This window comes from Merops nubicus, unplaced genomic scaffold (genome assembly GCF_000691845.1).
Source record: "Merops nubicus isolate BGI_N331 unplaced genomic scaffold, ASM69184v1 scaffold8622, whole genome shotgun sequence".
Taxonomy (NCBI): Eukaryota; Metazoa; Chordata; class Aves; order Coraciiformes; family Meropidae; genus Merops; species Merops nubicus.
The window spans coordinates 35,399-54,255 of record NW_008591536.1 but is presented as its reverse complement, the minus strand read 5'-3'; the positions used below and the strand labels follow the sequence as shown (position 1 = coordinate 54,255).

Below are 18,857 nucleotides of genomic sequence, written 5' to 3'. Positions count from 1 at the left end.
GCTTAAAATAGTTCTGAAAGTAACTACAGGCAAAATACACATCCCACAACCTTTAACATTAACTTACTGCATTTGCTTGCCCCAAACCCATCCTTCTGAGCACACCTGTGCTCTGGTGTGAACCTGGGATGGTGTTTGTTCTACTCTGCTCAGTCCATGGGGGAAAAACAAGGGGATCTTCCTGGGAACATTTGTAGTTTTTACTGCAGAGGTGTATTTGGATGCTGAAGTTAAAACTTCAGGGAACCGTGTGGGAGTGTAATTAGTGTATTTAGCCAGATAAATCTGGAGAGAGGAAAAAACAGGCCAGATAAATAAGTTTATGCTGTCAGAGTAATTAGAAAATGTTTCCCTGCTGGAAAAGATTCACCAACCTGAAATTTCAACTGCAGTAAGGTAATGTCTTTAAATATATCAAAGAACAGGTCCTGAGGATGCCCCATTACAACGCAGACTGATTTAACTAATGGATTCACCTAAATGAAGATGAAGCAGTGTTTGAATCACCAGGGTAATTTAGGAGATAGTGAAAGTTGTGTCTATTAGGGACCGGAGGCAAGGGAGGTAGTGAAAGCTTTTTCTTATAATGGGTCTGCATCTCTGAGTTTGATCTGTGTTAAGGCTTTTAATTTCTTCAGGATTTGTCCCAAGGATATTTGGGCCTTAGAAAAAAAAATTTAAAATACAACTTAGCAATATTTCACAGGGAAATTAGCCTCATATTTCATGCTCTTGGCCATCAGACATACTTCTCACCCAGCACATACATTCCAAAGCAATGCATAAAGGTGGCGTTTGTCCTGTGGTTTTCCCCTTGTCTGATTTGCTAAATTACGCAAACATCATAAATTAACGAGAGGACAGACATCAAGGAGACATGAGAAGTGTGGTGGTTTAAAAAGAAATAAAAAGAGTCTGCTCCTAATACTGTCAGAAAAAAAAATTATCAGATATAGCAGTGGTTTGGAACCCTAATGAGCTTTTGCTACGGCTGAGTTTGAGCCACAGAAATTTCAGTTGCATGTGTCTGGCTGCTTTTGCCAAGGAGTCAACCTTAAATTCCATCTCGGAAAAACATAAAAAGATTACCAGGCTTCCTTGGAACAATGACACGTCCTCTGCCAGGAAAAGCATCAGCCTTTCCACTGACTGAAAACTCCTGGCAAAAGATGCATCTGCAGCATTCTTGCCATCGCTTCCCTCCTCAAGACTGCTACAGCTGTGTGCTGTGTTTGAGAGGAAACCTGCTGAAATTCATGCCTCTGAGGCTGATTTCCTTGCCATCTGCCCCATCACCCCTTGTTCTCCCGTGTAACAGGACTAGAGGAAAGAGCCTCAAGTTGTGCCAGGGAAGGTTTAAGTTGGATATTAGGAAAAACTTCTTCCCTGCCAGGGTTGCCCAGGGCAGTGGTGGAGTCCCCATCCCTGGAGGGGTTTCCAAGCTGTGGAGGTGTGGTGCTGAGGGACATGGTTTGCTGGTGCCCTGGCAGTGCTGGGTCAACAGTTGGACTTGATGATCTGAAAGCTGTCTTCCAACCAAAACAATTTTGTGCTTCTATCTTGTGCAGGGGGGGCTCAAATCTCCTGTGACCACTTTGTCCTGCCTGGACCACTGTGCCAGGTGCTGCCAGCCAGTGGGGTCACAGCTGGACAGGTTGTGCCATAAAGTGAAATAACTTCTAATTGTTTTAATAGTAAAATTATACATCTCAGTAGATGTACCTGCTGCTCAGGGGCAAGGACAGGCACGTTCCTCTCCTAGTCTTGGTGTGAGATACCAGAAACGTTCCCATCAGCTCATGCTTGGTAATTGGAGTGTGTGATTGCTCAGAAATTGCTCCCTCTGGCTTAATATTATGCTGATTATGTACTAATAGTGTTCCTAAAAGTTTTTTGTAGGAGCCAGTCACCAGTGTGCAAATACAGTAATGCACAAGCTGTAGACTTTTGAGCTCTCTGTTGGCTCCAAAGCAGTGTCTCATTTTCAGGGGAATTTAACTAAGGATTTGGCACTTTAGGAGCCAACAATCCTGGTCTTGGCAACATTTTTATGTAGTGCTTTTCATTGAATGGATTTTTCAAAGTTTTTGTAGCTTGTAATAGGAGCACACAAGAGTGTGACTTGTTGGTTTCCAAAGCCACTTTGGAGAGGAGAGATGAGAGTGTCTGTTTGGTTCATGTTAGTGATAAATGCACATGCACAAAATTGTACCCTGGGAAACGAGTGAGGCTTCTGAATGTGTCATATCATAATTTATATACCCCCCTGTTCACTTTGTGGCTGTTTATCTCTGCAAGAGGGGTAATCAATAAATTCTCCTCTGCAGGAGACTCCTGTAATCACTGTCTTTGTCTGCTAGCTGACAGGGATGAGCTGCTTTTTCTCAGACATTCAGAAGACCACATGAACTAGAAGCACTTTTAAGCTAGTCCTGCCTGCATATAGGATGAGTGAAGTCTTGCCTAGCTTGCCCTGCTCTTTTTGGCAATATTATATATGAGCAAGGTACCTGACTTAATTTTGTCTTTCAAGATACCAAGGTGAACTGTTAGTGGTGATGCCATGAGATCCTGATTGCTTTTTCCCCTGGCCTCCTGCTCCTGGAACTCTTTGCTGCTGTTGCGTTTATTATAGTTCCCCATTTTTTTTTTCCAGGCCATTTTGTGAGGAGTTGATGTGAGGTTTACAGCACCCTGCCTCACCCATGCACCTGTTAGAGTGGGCTGTGGTCGTGGACCACCTTTAAGGCTTTCTTTGTGTGACATAAAATTCTACCACGGAAAAGCTTAAGATGCCGTAAACCTGATTTATTAAGTCCTATCTACACATGCTAGCTAAGCATGCATATTTCAGTAATAAATGAACCAAACAGAACGTACTGCATCTTACTGTTTATCATAATTATTTATCATGTTCAGGAAGTTTGACAGCTAATTTGAATGTGAAAAATGAACATTTCAGATGAAAAATCAAGGTAACGTATGCTGCCTAATGTTCTGATCAGTTACTGTAAATACTATTTACAGATTTTCAGATATCTCAGATGATAGACATTGGAAGTGTTACAGGGGTATCCTTGAGACCCTGCTGTCCTTGGTCTGTCTTTTAAGAAGATGAAAATCAATTGCTCAGTTTGAAGTAAACCAAATTCTGCCTGTGAGTCACGTTCAGAGTCCACTACGGCAAAGAGACATTTTTGCTTTGTGCTTCCTGGATTTCAGGTCAGCCTCAGGTGCTGCACTGGTACTTTCTAGGATATTTGGTTTATAAGAGATGGAAAGGCTTTTAAATTGAAAGAATATTATGTCCATTAACAGAACAAAACTAAAATTATTCCACACAGGGACCATGAGCTAATATTCATCTTCCAGGGTGTTTTGTTGTGAGGACAGACACATTACAGGATAAGACCACTATTGGTCTTATCCAATTGGACCAACTTTATTAGATCAATTGGTCTAATCAAAACCAATTGTTTTTCTGTGTAAAATAATTGTTTGGTTACAACTTCACCCAGACATAACAGTTGCATGTATCTAGGGCAATACCATGGACTTAAAATGTCACTTCTCACTACAGGGAGTTGGTCTAAACTGGGACATTTGGAAGCACTGCAGTGGAAACTAATTTTGTGGGTGTAAAGTGGATGGCTATAAATCTGTCTGTTAATCCTCAGGTAGATACACGCTTGCAGATGCAAAGTTTGCTGTAACTTTGTGGGACCTCACACCTACAGATGATTCACTTGCTATTTCTGGAGAGATGGTGCCTAGACTTGGCTTGACTGGAGTCCAGCCTGGTGTCAATGACAGCATGTGGAGGAGGAGAGGTGATGCAGTTCCACCTTTGTCTTAACATGACCCTGCATTGTGTTGCACAGAATCAGGCCTTGGTTCTGTTTAGGGAGCTGCTGCCTGCATCTGTTGGCATTTCCAATGCCTGGATGATGGCTCATCAGCCCAAAAGGCCAACTGTGTCCTGGGCTGCTCCCAAAACAGTGCAGGCAGCAGGTCAAGGAAGGTGATTCTGCCCCATCAGTTGTGCTGGGTCCACATCTGCAGCCCCTAACAAAAGAGAGACACAGACCTGTTTGAGCAGGTCCAGAGGAGGGCCAGGCTGAGAGGGTTGGGGTGGTTCAGCCTGGAGAAGAGAAGGCTCCAGGGAGACCTTGTGACCTTTCAGTGTCTAAAGGGGGCCTACAGGAAAGCTGGGGAGGGACTTTTTACAGGGGTTTGTCGTGACAGGATGAGGGTGATGGCTTTAAACTGTGGGAGGGTAGATTTTGACTAGATGTGAGGAGGAAGTTCTTCACTGTGAGGGTGGTGAGACCCTGGCCCAGGTTGACCAGGGGAGCTGTGGATGCTCCATCCCTGGAGGTGTTGAAGGCCAGTCTGGATGGGGCTTGGAGCAACCTGCTCTAGTGGGAGGTGTCCCTGCCCATGGCAGGGGGTTGGAATGAGATGGTCTTTTGGGTCTCTTCCAACCCAAACCATTCTGTGATTCTATGATAAATGCAGCCTGCTGAGTGATGTGGAGCCTGATGTGCTTTAGCACCAATACACTTAAGAAAAGCAAGGCCTGAAATGTCATTGTGGATTGATAGAGTAGGTGTGTGTCCCCTAAATAATAGGAAGAATTAAAGGATGGAAACTTTTCTCCTTGAGTAGGAAACACACATTTAATTGAACTGGAGCTCCTTGGTACCTGGCAAACATGGAAAATATCTCCAGCTTTCCTTCACTTCATGCTTTGTTGTTTTGTTTTTCCTTGACTCTGAGTTAGTTTTAAAACTCAGTAGCACTTTAAATGTGAAAACTTACAGCAAAGACTGATGATAAAGTGTGTGTGGGGAAGGTGCAATACAGAAATAAATAATGGCTGTATTTAATCACATTAATGACAGCAGGCACAGCCTGTTACACTCAGAGAAAAGTCACTTTTACAAATCTTTAAAACTGCCTCTTTCTGGAAGGCAGGTTTTTTTAGTGGAATTAAGCTCACCACGTGAAAGATCCTCTGCAGCAGTTAGAAAGATTTATCTCTGGGACTATGTCATGCACCAACCTTATGGGAGAAGGTGAGCGTGTGTGAAAACCCTTAAAGTTCTCCCTGGAAAGCTTTACAGAAGAAAGCTTGCTTTGAAGGGAGGATTTATAGGTGGAACAGGAGTCTGTCCAGAAGCTGAAAAAGAGTGTGCTGAGAAAGTGGTACAGGAGAAGCTGCAGCAGCAACCAAGGGAGACATTTCATGGCTTTTCTAGAGAGGTGCTTTATGATGGAGCAACCATAGTGTCCAAATGGAGGTGACACTGAGGGGATTTCACCTTCGAGGACTTGCACAGTGTTTTAAGACTTTTCTATGTCCTAGTTTTGTAAAGAACAGATTCAGCAAAAGGTTACTAGATTTCCCCAGTCAGGTACAATTTGATTTTTTAACTGCTCTACACTGTTAGGCAACAGTGAAGCCCCAAAGTGCAAACTTGATTTCTGATAGGAATCATAAAATATAATAAAATATAGAAATCCAAAGACTTTTGTCCAGAAATCATTATCTACAGTCCTGTATACACTCATCAGAAATGAAATCAGGACTCAGGAAGCTAGGGCTGGTGAGGGACGAGTGCTGAATCTGTGTGCTCTGCATTGTCCTTGCAAAGAGGAGAGAGACACCAGCAAAATGCAAAGTTAAGTTCACTCTGGGTACCTGCAGTCGTTTATATGTAAGTAAATTTTGTCTGGCACCTCCCTCTTCCTCAGGAGGTTCTGATTTTCTCCTGCTTATGTCCATGCAAATACAGCAATCTGTGATTTTTGTGCTCTGTCTTAGTTTCTCCTTTCATTTGTGGTTGGGTTTTTGTGGTCTTAATTATGATTGTTTTACAGACTTAATGTTTTTATGCACACATTTTCCAAGAGAGGAATTGTTCCAGAAGACCTTTGTGTCAAAAGTCCTGGACTACTCTTCAGCACCTTCTATTTTTGCTAACATCATTTCTGTTTAAGAAAGGACCTAATAACTCTTCTGGCATGTGCAGTGGTGCTGCCACTGTACAATTTAATGTCCATCATCTAAGTAGTAAACACAGCAGTGATGGGGCAGGGGGTGTGCAGAGAGGTGGAGATACCTCATCCTGTCCAGGGAATATTTCATGGTTTTCTCTTCCTGGGGCTGGATAAAGATCTCCTTCTATTCTATAACAGCTTTTTGGAAGACATTTTGGTTTCTTGTGTGCTTGCAAACAGTCTTGATTGCTTATCATCAGTTTGTAGCTTCTGTTTCCAGAGGAGATCACGAATCCACTTTAAATGCAGCCTATCAAGACTAGTGGGAGTAGCAGGACTAGTGGTAGGACTAGTAGGACTAGTGGTAGGACTAGTCATGGCACTTGGTACACCTGCAGCAACGACATGGTTAAATCTCTCCTTGCTGCTCGGGAAAAAAGCACATCCTGATGTTGTGTTTAATGACTCTGTGTGTGATGAATGGTTCCATAAAGAGCTCTGTTGTGCTAAATTGCTTGACAATGCTGAAATTGGGAGATGCGTTTTATTATCTAATGTCTGCCTGAACATAAAATAAAATAAAAAATGAATAAAACTGGAGGGGGATTCACCGTTATCCGATACATGAATATTTATAGAGATATTTTCAGAGTGAAATTAATTCTGCAGACTTCTAGGCTAGAGGTTTAATCCCCAGCTTGAACAGTTTGCCTTCCTGTGGTTGCTTTATTTTTGAACCCTATTTTTATTTTTAAACTACCAGGTGTGATGTCAAGATCCAGCAGCATTCGAGGGTGGGTGTAAGCCACGAATGCTGAATATTTTCTGTCTGACAACTCCAGGCAGACAAACGCTTCCCCAATTCCCTGATACTCAGCATGTCTTGGAGCAAGTCGATGTGAATGTTGTGCCTGATGCATTATTACATGCCTGGCTTATCCCTGCTCACTGACCTGGTCTTTCTCTCTCTCTCTCTCTTTCCTCCACCCCTCCCGACTCCCTGGGTGCAGCTTTCACTCCCAGAGGAACAGAATGAGGTAACCAGGAACGGCTGTGAATCCAAGGAACTGGTCTACCTGGTGCAGATCTCCTGTCAGGTAAATAACTGTGTTTTTTGCCCACACCCCTTTCTGCAGACTCTGTTGTGTTACATTTGGCAACGCGGCCTCGTGATGTTTGCATACGACACGTGCGGGGATTTATCCACTCCTCCATTCCCTCAGTCCTCAAAAGGATGCTGTCTGTGGTACCACCACCAGCTCATTTTGAGAACAGGAGCATCGAGGGGAGAAGAAGGAATCTGTTAAGCAAATAATCCTGGCTGGAGTTTGTGGCGAGCTGCAGGGTGATTAGCCCAGGGCCACATGCCTGCTCGGGCTCTGTGCCGAGCTGTTGGCTGGGGGTGCAGGCACAGGGACACAGCAGACACACAGCCAGAGGCAGCCTGTGGAGCCCCACAGATTCACATCTACTCACGTGGGGATAGCCACTTTGTGAAATGCTGCCTAATAGCTTATCATATTTTAAGTATCTTGAGTGAAATTGATGTTTGTGGGAGGCGTATTACATTGACAAATTCAGTTGGGAGTTAATGCCTGTGGTTGGTCATTTTGCTGGTCTTAGTGTAGCAGTTCTTTTCATGATTTATCTCAGAACTTCTTCAGCATGCATCTTACCCAGCTGATGGTGAACATTGATGGGAATCACTGTTGTGTCACGTTTTAAAGCCTTTTGTGTGTCTTTACCAGTGTAGAGGCATTAGCACACACAGAAATGTGAATCTGGAATTAACTTGCTCTTCTGCTCCTAACTCTGTGTGCACACTGGTGTGAGGTGTTGTGAGAGTGCTGAGGAGCCAAGCAGCATCCTGCTCTGTTTTGAAGGTGGAGCTGAGCACAAGCTGAGCCACAGCAGTGTAGGTGGTGTGATAGCAACACACAGAATATATTGGATATTAGGAAAAATGTTTTCCCCACAGCAGTGCCAGGCTGCCCAGGGCAGTGGTGGAGTCCCCATCCCTGGAGGGGTTTCCAAGCCGTGGAGATGTGGGGTGAGGGACACGGGGCAGTGGGGACCTGGCAGTGCTGGAGGAAGGGTTGGACTGTACGATCTGAAAGGTCTCTTCCAACCAAAACAATTCTGTGATTCTATTTTTCCTCTCTGTTGTCAGCTCTTGCAGTGCAAGTATACACATGCACAGTGTATATATACATGTGTATAGAAATAGTGCTCCTGGGAGAGGGAAGAGAGGCTGAAAGTGAATGTCTCTCAAAACTGGTGTGTTGGGGCACTGTGCTGGTACTGTTCTGACCCAGCTGTAGGCAGCATCATACCAAATAACTCAGAAAAACAATTGCTTCTCAGAAACACAATCCAGACTAACAAGCAGCACTGCAGACTTTAAATGTGGGCATGTGCCTGTGTCCCAGCTAAAGACAGTGATGGAGAGCAAGATGTTTTGGGGGGCTGAAGGAAATTGGAGTTTCAGTACATTTTGAGCCCTCAGGTTTGGGGCTGAATTTGCAGTGCTTGGTGCAGAGATGAACCTCCTATTCCTCCACTGCAGATGGCCCTATAGAAATGGTGATATTTTATAAATCAGTTTTTCTCTATTCCTGAAGCAAACCACTTCTGATCTTTCTACCTACCGTTGTGACATCTCTCAAGAGTAGCAGGACACCCTCATTGTGTCCCTGAACCCTGTGGTTGTGCAGGAGCGAGCCCCAGGAGCAGCAAACCCCCCGTGCCTGGCATGCAAGGCATTGCTGGTGCCCTGCTGGAGGGGAGCCAGCTGCCCAGCAGCTCCTCTTGCACTCCTGCCTGACTCTTAGGTGCTGTGCAAGGATGTATCTGAGGAGACCAGTTTGCTTTGTGTGGGGACAAGGTGGTGAGTCCTGTGCCTTGGCTGAGGAGGGTGTTGTTTTGTCACCAGACTTAGCTGCTGTCCAGCAGGCTCTGTGAGCGTGCTCAGCTCCTGAGAAGTTCTGTTACCTCCTTTTTCAGTGTTCCTACACTAAAATTAAAACACCAGGAGTTGGCCTCATTGCTTTAAAGGATGGGCATAGAACCAGGCACCTTTTCCTCTTTATTCTTCCTCCACACCACTCTGGCTAGCTAGAACTTCTCCCCACCCAAGTCTGTGATTCATTCACCTCGCACATTTTACTCCACATCCTCATCTCTCAGATACTTACAAAGCTGAGAAACTTGTGGCATCTGGATTCAATGAAGGGACAGGCATGGAAGGGGCTGCACAGCTGAGCATTGTTTTTACCACAGAGATGCTTCACCCCTAACATCTCACGGAGCTGCTTCACCCCTGACATCTCCTGGCCTCTCCTAATGTCCAGGGACACATTCTGTCCTGTCACGTGCTGGATACCAGCGGTGCTGGGATGGATTTGGCTCCACAGCAGAGTTGAATGGGAGGTGTGAAGTAGCTCGTGGAGTGATAGTGCAGTGGGGAGAGGTTTTGGCAGGACACATCTGTGTCAGGCCAAAAAATATTGAAGGAGGGAGGAGAAAAAAAAAGGCTATAAACCAAATTTGACTTTGCTCGTCGTCTGGGTGTGCTGCTGGAGTTGGTGTTCAGCCTGGTGCAGCAGTGTGCAGGAATCTCCTTGATGTCTTAGATGGAAAATGAAGGCTGTTAATTGAGATTAAATGCCTATAAATTTAAAATATAGTTGTGATTTGTTGCAAAAACAGGTAGCATGGGGAAGAGCAAGGACATGTGGCCATTTTGTATTATGGATGTTAGAGAAATAAGGTAGGACCCCCTGGCTTTGGGGTTGAATGTGTTCTAGTGCTGGGCTTTGCCCAGTTTGGGCTGTGCAGATACAATCTGTGTCTCGTGTGCTCCATAACAAGCCATGGATTTTGCCATTTTTCTCCAGAGCAGAAAACAAACCAAAGCTTTTGAATGTTAAACTTTTAAAACATCCAGCCCAGCCTCAGCTGCGTTTGGCAGGCTCCAGTTCAGCATTTACACTAAGGAAATTCTATCCCCCTCTTTCCCATCTGTAAGTAGAATTTTAGTGGTGTAAAGAGAATTATTGTTCAGTGCCTAGTTTGCAAAACCTTCCCAGATAAAGTTTGAGAAAAAAAAAAAAAGTCTTTGGAGCTGTATTTGTGACATTTCTGCTGCAAGTCAGCTTGTGAAATACAAGCTTTGTGTGAGGTTCAGAAGGGTTCTTTTTAAGTCTCTATTCAGCTTTTCTTCTACTTAGAGACCTCAAAAAAAATTAATCCAGTTTATTAGCTCTTAAGAAGAAGTGGGAATATATAGAGAGCTGTTCCAAGTGTTTCTGGAAAGTGGAAAAATTGGATTCTTTTGATTTCTTTGAACAAATTTAAACATGAAAACTATCAAATGAGAAAGGTTGGGGTTTAAATTTTATTGGGAAAAGCTGGTGATAGGGGGATTTGGTTTGGTTTGGGTTTTTTAGAGCAGTGTAGATGGATTCTCCTTTTTTTCCAGCTAAGTTTACACTGCTTAGCTTTCATTTCTACAAGATAGCTTTCAGAACATGTACAGTTACTGCTGTTGAAAGACTGATATTATTAAGATAGAGGAAAAAAAATTACTTTCTATGATAAAAGAAGGGAGGGAAAGAACTTTTTTAAACAATATACAAATGCTCAAAATCTGAAGGAAAGATTTTTGGAGAAAGGAATAAACTTTTTGAGTATGCCACGTGTGTTTTTGCCAGGGAGGAAAATGTCTATAAAGAATATTAAAGACTGTTTTTTTTTTTTGTGTAGGAAACAGAGAAGGATAAAATCCAGGAGAAAGGTGGTGTGAGGACCATACCTGTGACCCTTTGGAACTCTGGAGACAGTAATTACAAGCCCTAACAACCTTAAGGGACCACAGGGGATGCCTGAGAGCTTTATGAGTTTATGCTGTACCTGTGGGCTGTGAGGTCCATCGCCAGCATTTGCAATCCTTGAGTTCCATGGGGACAAGCCAAGAATTTACAGGGTCTGCAGTGCATTTAAAAGGGGTTACTGAGTGTGTTGAGAATAAATCAACAAAAGTAAGAGCCTGCAAAAAGGTTGAAACAGGCTGAGGCAGCCAGTGTGTTTTGTGGAGCTGTAAAGCAGACTGGAAGTCTTTTAAAATGTTTTTTAATTGGTTTTTGTGGCATTAGAGCAGCCACTATCTGCCTGTATTTGAATGTTAGAATGTAAGAATGGCCAATTTAAGCTTTTGTTGTGAAAACTTGAAGCATGCAGTACTGGTTACAACATGGGATTTGTGGTCTCTCAACAGCTTCAGACATTTTGGGTGAAATTTTGAATGGCAAAGAGATAAGGAGAGAGTGGTTGTGGAAATGCTCAAGTTCTAAGGGAGACCTTAAAGTTTTGGGGTTTATTGCTCATGTTCCTTACCACAGGTAGGTTGTTGAAGCAGAAGTGGCAGGCACTGGAAACCAGCAATGTCAGATCACACAAGCATGAGTGAATTTTAGGCAATCTTAGGGCTAGATCTCATGGTAGAGCCTGGAGCACAGGCTGCCTGTTGTGCCCTCAGGACCTGGCCACGCTGCCTTCTCCTTTTCCTGCTCTCCATGGGATGGTGCCAACATCCTGCCAAGGAAACCTCTTTCTGCTGTGACTCAGGGAGATTCTCAGGCTCTTCTCCAAGCAGGAAGCTCTGGTGGTCCAAGCATGAGCCTTCTCTGTTTTTCTGCTCACATTTACAGGCCCCAGGCTGGCAGCAAGTTGAGCCACTCTGCTTTTGTTGTACAGGATGCACAGTCCTGTGCCCTGTTCCTGGTTTTTGTTGGAGGCAGCCTTTTCTGCCCACACTGTGTTCCTTTTGATTGATGGAATAAGGTCTCTGATGCACCAGATGAAGGCATTTACATAAGTAGATGCCACTTGTCTCTCCCAGCTCTGCCCTGCAGGAGATTCGAGCTCCATAGCTTCAGTTTGAAGAACAGTATTTGCCAAACTCTGAAGGCAACCCCATCCAGCACCCCCCAGGCTGGGAGGGTGGTTGCAATAATAAGTACTTCAAGGGCAGTGGTGAGAATGCCAGGAAAAAATGGGATCTAAGGAGGAAGAGCAGACAGGACTCCCCATCCTGGGTGGTTTGTGGGGAGAGAAGAGTGGAATATATCTTCACAGAGGCAAATGTCTTACTCAGACTGCTAACATCTGAGGTATGGTTTGCTGGTTCTGTCTTCCTGTGATAGTCTGTACCAAAAGCCACAAATTGCTTACAGTGGGACTTGTGAGTCAGACTTCTGTATGATTGGTTTTTTGCCTTAAAGGCTTGTTCTTTAATATATTAAGTTTTGTCTTGTGTGATTGAAGCTCAAACACCTAAAGAACTGCTACTGAGTAAGCAGTACTGACATTCCTCTGTGCAAAGCTACAGGTCTGCAAGGAGATGACTCTGAGGGGCAGATTCTCACACACACACATACACTTGTATGTATTCTATACACAAGAAAAAGAGAGAAAAGCTGGTCCTGTCTTTGTTGATGGGCTATATCTATGTGGAACCTCCAAGCTGGATCCTACCCGAGGCAAAATCTGTTTTCAGGGTATGTGTTAACCTGCTTCTCCTTTCTTAACACAGAATTTCCAGCCTTTGTTGGTTAAAGAAGATTTTGCTAAACAAAAGCAGTTACTGTGTCCTTTTCCTGAATAGTAAATTCAGGTAAAGTTTCACAAGGTGCTTGTTGCAGCCTCCTGCCCCTACCTATGCCTGCTCACCCTGCTCCTCCACCCACAGTCTGGTGTCCACATGGCTGTGGGTAGGGACCCTTGGTGTGTCCTGGAGCTTTGTCTGCTCAGAAGAGCACAGGAAAGTTACTGTGGTTTAAAATGCTGGTCACTGCTGTGGCCTTTCCCCTCTAGCTTCTTTTCTGTGCTTCTTCTCTGACTGCAGATGACTGCAACAAAATGCCTGGAGAAATGTCACTTCCACTGACAGGTTTGCCCATAAGAATCAGGAACCCCACATCCTTGCCAAGCATTTGAGAATTCTTCTTCTGATAGTGGGAATTTATTTCTAAGCTCCCCCAAACTTTTGAAAACCTGACTGCAGGCCTTTATGAATTGAATATTTTTAGCCTATCCTTCCAGATGTTCACAAATGTTGAAACCTCTGTCCTAAGCATTTTTTGGGTGAGGAGGGCTGGTTTATGTTAGTCAAAGGAAAGCAACTAAAATCCTTGTTTCCACAGTGCTAATCCATCACTTGATGTTCTGTGCTGGAGTGGTTGATCTCAGGTCATATATTACATGCCTTCTACCCTCCACAACGATAAATAAAAATGAAGTGACAACACTGAGGTGGATTAATAAAGAATGTCTGAAGCTGGCAAGCAGCCTGAAGAGAGATGCTGGGCTGTGTTCAAAGCTCTGGTGCTGCCAAGGTGTCGTGTCTCTGAAACACTTGGGTCTTTTCCAGGCTTTTTGAAAGTCAACCAGCACCTGTAGGGAAGAGGGAGAACATATTGAATTGCATTAGGAGCCTTTAAGAACTACATAATTAACTTCTCTTACTCTGTAGCTGTTATGATAATACTGAAGGATAAATTCATTCCTTAATTAGGATAATAATCATTAAGGACAAGGATAGGCTTGGCTGTTTTTTGGCGTTGTGCCACAGAACACTGACTGGGATAGGCAGCCTCACGTTGGACAGGATTAACTCAGTGGTGTGCTGTGTGCTTTTCCTGGTTTAAGAGCATCTTGCACCCTCTGTTCATCGTGGGATTTACATGGAGCTCTGTGATTAATTCATGTGTAACAATGGAAGTCACAGTTTTGAGGTAAAGAGATTTTACCCTGCCTGGCTGAGGGGCCTTGTCCTTTAACCCCAGCCACACTGCAGATTCAGTACTCTTGGGTATAAGTCTGGTTTCAAGAGATGAAAAGTGACCATAGGTCTTCAACTTCAGTATTTACTGTCTGCATTTTTGGCTTTCTTTGCTTTTCTCTGTCCCTTCAGTATAGTGAAGGCAGAGACTTGCTGTGCTCTGTTGATGGCTTCAACCACGGACTCCAGAGAGAAATTATCTGATGAGTTTATGAGAGTGATTCTGGTGAGTTTACAGGGGTGATTTTCACTGGGGAAAGAGGGTATCCAAAAATGATCACCAGATCACAGCAGCCTACCAGTCCTCAGACTGGCACGGGGCTGAGCTGCTGTAAGTTTGTTATTTGTGAAAGGGAGTGGTGGGTGATCCCTGCCCACAACTGCTTCCATCTGCTCTTCTGATGGTTTTCTGTGATGGAAACCCACCAGCTGAAGTGGATGGGCAGTGTAGCCCTGGTCTAGGAAGGGATGATGAGCAAGGGGGAAAATTACTTTGCAGGACAAAATGCAATATCACGTGAACGTGCTGCCATGAAAGGGTTTGATTTTTTTTTTCAGCAACAGAAGCTTTTACAATTATGTGGTAGCTTGTTAATGTGCTGTCCTTTGGGCATTTTGCCTTCAGAAAGCAAGCTCTGAATTAGAGAGATCAATCTTCTCCTATCCAAACTGTATTGTGCTTAACTCTGCAGCATAAGTGAAAATCAGTGCTGAAATCTAAGAGGACAGGACAGTGATTATGGTTTCTTTTTGTAAGTGATGCATTTTGGCAGGGCTTTGGACTGTCATGTGGTGCTTTGTAGACAAGGCTGGGCCCAGCCACAAATTGAAGAGGACAGTTGGCTTTATTCTGCAAAGACATTGAGTCCTGCCCCATAACTAAGCAAGTGTAAGTGCATTGCAGAGGAGCAGTTTCTCTATGATTTGACTTGTTTTACAACTTCTCCAAGAGCTGGGCTTGGTTCAGATCCAAAATAAGAGGAGGATTGTGGTGGATGTTCCTGTTTTTCATAGCTGCCTGGATGTTTATTTCTGATAGAGAAGTTTAACTTGTGTGCATTTTTAATTCCAACCCAGGGAAGCTGACAGCCCTTTGGGACAAACAGTCCAAAGCAATTTTCATCCAGTGCCATCCTCTGCAGGCTGCAAAGTTACTTTGATCAACAAATAATGTTAGGTGGCTGAGCAAGCATCAGGTGAAAGACAAGATGCCTTGAACCTGAACCACATGCATAGGATGCATGGTTTGGGTTGGAAGGGACTTTAATCATCATCTTCTTCCAACCCCCCTGCCATGGGCAGGGACACCTCCCACTAGAGCAGGTTGCTCCAAGCCCCATCCAGCCTGGTCTGGAACAGCTCCAGGGATGGAGCATCCACAGCTTCCCTGGGCAACCTGGGCCAGGGTCTCACCACCCTCACAGTGAGGAACTTCTTCCTCATTTCTCATCTAAATGTCCCCTCTTCCAGTATGAAGCCATTACCCCTCCTCCTATCACTGCAAGCCCTTGGAAAACATCCTTCCCCAGCTCTCAGATGCTTTCAGCCTTCAGGTACTGGGTGGCTGTGACAAGGTCTCCCCAGAGCCTCCTCTTCTCCAGGCTGAACAACCCCAACCCTCTCAGCCTGGCCTCACAGCAGAGGGGTTCAGCCATCACATCATCTTCATGGCCCATACATGTGGTTTTGGGAGAGCTTCTATTCTTCCAAACAACAGATTTGTGGGATGTAAAATGTAGAGAAAGCAGGTTAGGAAAGGATATTAGAAAAAGGGCACAGAAACCACATCAAAATAAATAGCATGTGTGTAAAGAGGCTTTAACAGTTAAACACTGATATACTAAATAAACTTTGTAATTGAGGTGGTTTGGTAAGGAAAAATACTGAGGTGTTAAACACCATTGTCTTCCTCCACAACTAGCTATGATATGCCTGACTGGATTTATATGTGTTAAACTCAAAGTAAGTTTTGTTTTAGAGGAACTGGTGGCAGAATTCTCAGGGAAAACAATGAATGGAGCTCATTCCCTAAATCTTTGCATCCCTTGGGGCCTTCCTAGTGTTACAGAGCACTTTCCCCCCCCCCCCAAGTTCATTTAAAGCCATCAGGCAGGTGGTTCTTGTCACTACATGTTGTGTAACCTGTGACAAATTGACTTAGATCAGTGAACACTGAGGTCCCAACTCGCTGGGCAAGATTTACACTGCAAGTGTGAAACAACTTCCAGTTGAGATCTTTTCTTCTTAAAACTGGTGCAGGGAGCTGCCAAAGAAGCAGCTATTTTTCCATTTTGGCTACAGCTTTGTTAACAAAACTTGTCCAATGCTGCTTCTGTGTCTTGAGCTTTCTAAATAACATTTCAACCTTCTAGAATTCTAAATAAAGTTTCACCCTTCACCTGTCCAGAAGGACACTGAGGTGCTGGAAGTCCAAAGAAGAGCAATGAAACTGGGGAAGGGTCTAGAGCACAGGTCTTGTGAGGAGCAGCTGAGGGACCTGGGGGTGCTGAGCCTGGAGCAAAGGAGGCTCAGAGATCTTCTCACTCAACAGCTGTGACTCTTCTACCCTCCCTCCTGGAGTTCTGAGCAGCTACATCTTTCCTGTACCTGCCTACATGCCTTTTCCCTTCAAATGTCCCTGTGTGTTATCTCTGTAACCCTTCCCAAAGGAGCAGGAGCAGACAGGGAGGTTCCCTCTGCCTTCCTCTAATAAAGTTTGGGGAGGTGAGAAGGGGAATGAGCTTCAGGATTGGCCAAGCTCACGTGTCCTCAGGAGCAAGCATCTCTGACTGCAGCTCCTGGAGGCTGAGCCCAGGGGTAGGTGGCCTGGCCCATTCCTTATGATCTTAGTGATATTTTCTGTTTACATTTTTTTCTTTGTTCTGAGGTGTCAAGATAAATGGGTTTGTAATGGAAGCAGTGTCAGATACAGCATAGGTTTAATTATTTCCATGCTTCTGAGTTTCTGTTGTCCTGTAGGTGATGTGGTGGATGTGTCCTCTTGGATAGCAGCTGAAACTGGGGATGTGTTTTGGGTTGTGGTGAGTTTTTTTGTTTGATTGTGGTTTTTCTTTTTTTTTCCCCAAAGTTTCTTGGAATCTTTTCTGACTGGAAATCAGTTTTTAACAAAAACAGGCTTATGTGCTTAAAAATAATTAAAAATCAGCTGTTTGCTTTAGTGATGTGCCCAAGACATAAGAAAATCCAGATCTCTCTCTGCCTAAGCTACTGCTGCATCTAACCCCAGGCAATTCATTCTGAAAGGGGCTTTTTGTTTTGTTTTACTAACCTCAGGCAAGTCATTTTCAAAGGGTTTTTTTGTTGGGCTTGTTTTAAAGGATAGTAATCCTTGTTTATTTTGATGAGATATGTTTATTCTCTGTGGCTGAGTGCTGAGGAGATCATCCCACATTTGGGGCATAGGGTAAAGAGTATTTAGCTATGTGCAATGTCCCTATAATCATTTGTAAATAGAAGCATTGACTCCTTGCCTTGCTACCTGTAGGAGGGTAGAATTTGAGTTCCAGTTTCTTAGCAGTGGGTCTATTTGTGGCTTTGAAACATTCCTTTTGTGGGCTGTAAGCTCACCTTGGGTTGTGACTTGAATTTTCTGGAGTGTGGAGAAGCAGCCCCCCCATGCTGTGGCCACCCTCCCCTTCACCCCTGGGTCTCTCTGGGACCTGCTGCTCTTGTGGTGTCATTTCACTCCAGAGATGATTGATACTGAGTTGTTTAAATTGCAGCACGTCAGGAGAGCTGGGGGGGGGATTTCATTCACGTGTTGAGAGTTGTTTCCAAGCTCACGAGGTGTCTGTCAGCCTGCCAGTCAGAAATGGGCTTTGTGCTGGGAGGGAAGGTGCTTGTTGGGGGTTCAGATGCCATGTGAGTGGTGTGTTTGCACATTTCTCAGTACCTGTGCAAAAACAGTTGCCACCAAAGACTGAACCAACTGTTGTCCTGCTCTCCTGAGTGCCAGGGAATCCATGGGAAGGTCATGGCTTATTGCAGCTTACTGCCCAAAAAGCCACAAGCACCTGATGGTGGTGGTGAGTTCCCAAAATCAGCCAGAACAAGCAGGGTCATGCTGCTGTGGTTCCAAGCAGCTCCTGGGCAGCCTCGTGTTCCCACGTGTGTTTTTAGTGGTCCTATCTGTAATTGGAATCAGGGAGCACAGGGAAGTGTAATTTTTAGGGAAAAAAAGCTGCAGTGGTTTCCATTAAAATCTCTTTTTTCCTCCTGCTTGCAATTAATTGATAATAAACTGATAATTAATGCTGAAAGAGATTAATTTATTCTGTGGAATAAGGCTGTTAAGGATTCACCACATAAATATCACATAGATTCCCAGCATGGTGGGGGTTGGAAGGGACCTCTGGACATCATCTGTGCCAATTCCCCCTTTGCTCCAGCAGCTCACCCACAGCAGGGTGCCCAGGATCGTGTCCAGATGGGTTTGGAATCTCTCCAGAGCAGGAGACTCCACAACCTCTCTGGGCAGCTGCTCCAGCTTCTGGCACCCACACAGCAAAGGAAAGAAGTTTCTCCTCCTGCTCAGGTGGCACCTCCTGGGTTCCAGTTTGTGCCCATTGCCCCTTGTCCTGTCACTGGGCACCACTGAGCAGAGTCTGGCCCCAGCCTCTTGCCCCCACCCTTTAGATCTTGATCAGCATTGATCAGATCCCCTCTGAGGCTTCTCTTTTCCAGCTCAGCAGCCCCAGGGCTCTCAGCCTTTCCTCATCACAGAGATGCTCCAGCCCCTCAGCATCTTCACAGCCTCTGCTGGACTCTCTCCAGTCTCTCTTGAACTTGTCTCTTTTCAACTGGGGATCCCAGAACTGGACCAAATAGTCCAGAGGTGGCCTCACTAGGGCAGAGTAAAGGCTAAAATATACTATATTTTCCCCTCTTCTTTCTGCCTTGCAGTCTGTCCCTACCTATGTTCCCTTCATCTTGCCATAGCTGGTCTCTTGCATGTCTCTTTCCAGTGCTGATGGTTGCTAAGTGGAGTTTATGC

At 44.6% G+C, this 18,857-nt stretch overlaps 1 protein-coding gene across 1 annotated transcript in view; it reads left to right on the top strand.

Annotated features, from left to right (window-relative positions):
* Positions 1-6,917: 6,917 nt before the first annotated feature.
* Positions 6,918-18,857, top strand: part of LOC103782523 (rho GTPase-activating protein 32-like) — a gene marked incomplete at its 3' end in the record, with an annotated part of 31,416 nt that continues 19,476 nt past the window's right edge. The window contains exon 1 of the mRNA XM_008950294.1: positions 6,918-7,100. Coding sequence (XP_008948542.1) covers positions 6,918-7,100 — 183 coding nt within the window. The remainder of the gene's footprint in view (positions 7,101-18,857) is intronic.